The sequence below is a fragment of the Cavia porcellus genome, unplaced genomic scaffold (assembly GCF_034190915.1).
Source record: "Cavia porcellus strain 051 isolate PalLab524CR breed Dunkin Hartley unplaced genomic scaffold, mCavPor4.1 scaffold_1, whole genome shotgun sequence".
NCBI lineage: Eukaryota > Metazoa > Chordata > Mammalia > Rodentia > Caviidae > Cavia > Cavia porcellus.
The window spans coordinates 110,448,351-110,451,379 of record NW_026947484.1 but is presented as its reverse complement, the minus strand read 5'-3'; the positions used below and the strand labels follow the sequence as shown (position 1 = coordinate 110,451,379).

At 36.3% G+C, this 3,029-nt stretch overlaps 1 protein-coding gene across 1 annotated transcript; it reads right to left on the bottom strand.

Moving 5' to 3' along the window:
• Positions 1-1,717: 1,717 nt before the first annotated feature.
• Positions 1,718-1,951, bottom strand: LOC101787971 (small proline-rich protein 2D-like). Its single transcript, XM_005007975.1, has one exon. The coding sequence runs from the start codon at positions 1,949-1,951 to the stop codon at positions 1,718-1,720; it is 234 nt and encodes a 77-aa protein (XP_005008032.1).
• Positions 1,952-3,029: the final 1,078 nt, after the last annotated feature.

Sequence of the window (3,029 nt, the reverse complement as noted above, 5' to 3'; positions counted from 1 at the left end):
CGCTAATGAGTTCTTTGGAGATGAGTGTGAGACAACTTGGGGGCAGGATGAGAGAAGCACATTAATGTAAGTATACATCAGATGGCTGGAATAGTACTATTTATAAAAGATCCTCCTCAAGTTTCAGGAAATCTGGGAAGAAACTTCCATTGATAACTTCCATAGAATAAATTTTTCCACACTCTGAGAAAGTCAAAGACCTTCTAACAAGAAGGTCAACATCCACTGAAGCTCCACAAAATTTGTGTGATCTCAAAAGCCTATCATTAGATACCTTTCTTTGCTTCTTCTGTATCCTATAGGAGGAGCAAAACCTAGGAATCTTGGGGAGATCATGTCTCACAATAAAAAAAGTTAAAAATGAATATAAGAATAGCTTAATGTGAAAACTCTGATCCTAAATCCTAGTTTTGCAAAAGTATGAATAGAAAAAATTTTAAAAGAACTTGAGAAGAGCTTGAATCTTTGTGGTTTGTTAGAGCAAGGAGATTACATACATATAGAAATGGTAGATCATGTAATTTCTTTTTTCTTCATTTTCTATTTTTTCTTCTTTACTACTTACATTATTAAGGGCCAGCATAATTTTATACAACATATTCCACCAATTCCCAACCAACAGTGCAAAGGATCTGTACTATCAGAAAAGTGAGGTTAATAGCTAATTAAAATGTAATAAAGTATAAAAATGTTTTTTCCTAAATTGATGTGGTGCTACATGCACAAAACCCAATAATTCTGGGATGATGAAGCAGGAGTATGTCAGGTTTGAGCAAAACCTAGGAATCTTGGGGAGAACATACCTCACAATTAAAAAATATTAAAAATGGTTATAAGTGTAGTTCAGTGTAAAAACTCTGGGTTCGAATCTTAGCATTTCAAAGATATGAATACAAAAACTTTGAAAGGAATATAAATTAAAGTGAAAAAATGAAAACCCTTTTGTCATTACACTAGCTATCTGAAGACTCTTACTGAAGCAAATACAGGAGTGTTGGTAATGGTGCTGATGAAAATAATGATGATTGCTTGGTAATACATTTCCATGTGTACAGAGTATTACTAAGGTGTTGGGCACTGTTCTATGGAAATTAGATGTCGATTCAATTTTACACCATAAGCAAGTTTGTGCTACAAATATACCTTTCCCGCATTGTTACTGAGAGAATGAAACTCTGAAGATTTAACAAATTGTTTGCTCAAAACAATCAAACATTATAGAAAATATATAATCTTGAAATACTTTGGGTACGACTTTTGATATGAACCCAAATTCAAACCACAGGAGGAATCTAAACTAGAAATTAAGCAAATATGGAAATCAACAAAAATTACATATTTCTAATAAGAGTTTTAAAAGAAAAAGATACACAACCGTTCAACAAAAAATGTACTTTATTAAGAAGTAAAAGAAAGGTTACAATTTTTCAGGTAAAAACTGCTGCCCAGATGCCACACTGACATGCAGGACAACATCTGCTAGAGACAAAGGAGACAGTTGCTACTTTTCCTTCCAAAGGCCTGTGATACAGACACAGCTGTGAACTTACAGTATACAAAGGATTGTTGAGCTGCCAGGAACCTTCCCAGGCAGATTACAGGGTAAAGGATTGCAGGATATATGATAGTTTTTGAAGAGGATACTAAGGTGCTGCAACAGAAATAGAAGAGCCTATTCTTCCCCTTTCATGACCTAGATGAATCTTGAAGCTGGTAGTTACTCTTGTGGGGGGCACTTCTGTTGGCAGGGCAGGGGAGTTTGCATAGGACATTGTGGTTGTGGAAGTGGACATGGCTCAGGACACTTTGGAGGTAGGCATGGCTCAGGACACTTTGGAGGTGGACATGGCTCAGGACACTTTGGAGGTGGGCATGGCTCAGGACACTTTGGAGTTATGACCACAGGAGGTGGCTGGCAAGGCTGCTTGCACTGCTGCTGTTGATAAGACATTTTCTTGTATCTCAGGATCTGAAAGTAGTATATGGCAATGTTCAGAATTAGGGATTTCCCCAGAAACATTTGAAAAAGCTTATGTACTATCATGTCATATTATTGCTCTCTCTTAGAACATTCTTGAGTCTCAGATCCCTTTCTACAGTTTTCTGGCTTCTCCTAGAGCAGTTTATTTTATCAGGTTTATGAAAAATTTTCTTTTATCTCATGCCATTTTCCCAAAGAAAGTATCTCTACTAAAAAATCTGATAATATTAATTGAGTGAAAAGAACATCTTCAAGAAAGGCAGTCACAAGTTTCAAAGTGTTATGAAGTCCCATTAGAAGGAAGAACTAAAGGATTTCCCAACTGCTAAGACAAGATATCTTTATAGTGACACTGAAAATTTGGAAAGAAAAATAATTTTGTTTTCTTTAATTCAAATCCAACTTTCCTTGGCACTTTGTTTTTCCATGTGAACATCAACCTATCTACCAATAAAGCCAATGCAAACCAATATATTGTATGATTGTATCAGTCATAAGTTTCGCTTAAGTAAATAACATCCATCTCATGATCATAAGTTGAACCCACTAAACTTCTTGTGTCCTGGTTAAATTCAATACCTAAGAAGGCCAACAGACAGACAAACTCAAGAAATCAGACTCACCAAGTTCTCCAACGTAGATCGGAACTGAGTATCAGGAGTGCTGTAGTTGTGGATCAGGGAACTTCTTTATAGGGCTTGCTGCCCCACCCAGGGGAAATGAAAGGTCTAAACACTGTTTTGGCCCATTAATCTCCTCATCAAAATGTAAATTCACTCATAACTGGTTTGACAGGACCCCTAAAAATAAAAAATACATTGTTTCATCATCTCCAGCCAATGTTAAATCCTGGTGACCCAGAGACCCTACCACTTTAGTATTCAGTTTCAGTTAATGATGACTGGCGGATAATTGGTTGGATTCTGTAACTGTCACTGAAATGCTGTCTTCCTTATTTGGGACAATACAGACTTTCTGTCTTTCAGTTTTTCGAATTTTAAAACTGCTCCAGAATCTTTGGGAGTACTGAGTCATCCCAGCATCATTT

What these genes read in the sequence shown, in the direction of transcription:
- LOC101787971 (XM_005007975.1), bottom strand. Translation starts at nt 1,951, where the DNA reads ATGTCTTATCAACAGCAGCAGTGCAAGCAGCCTTGCCAGCCACCTCCT.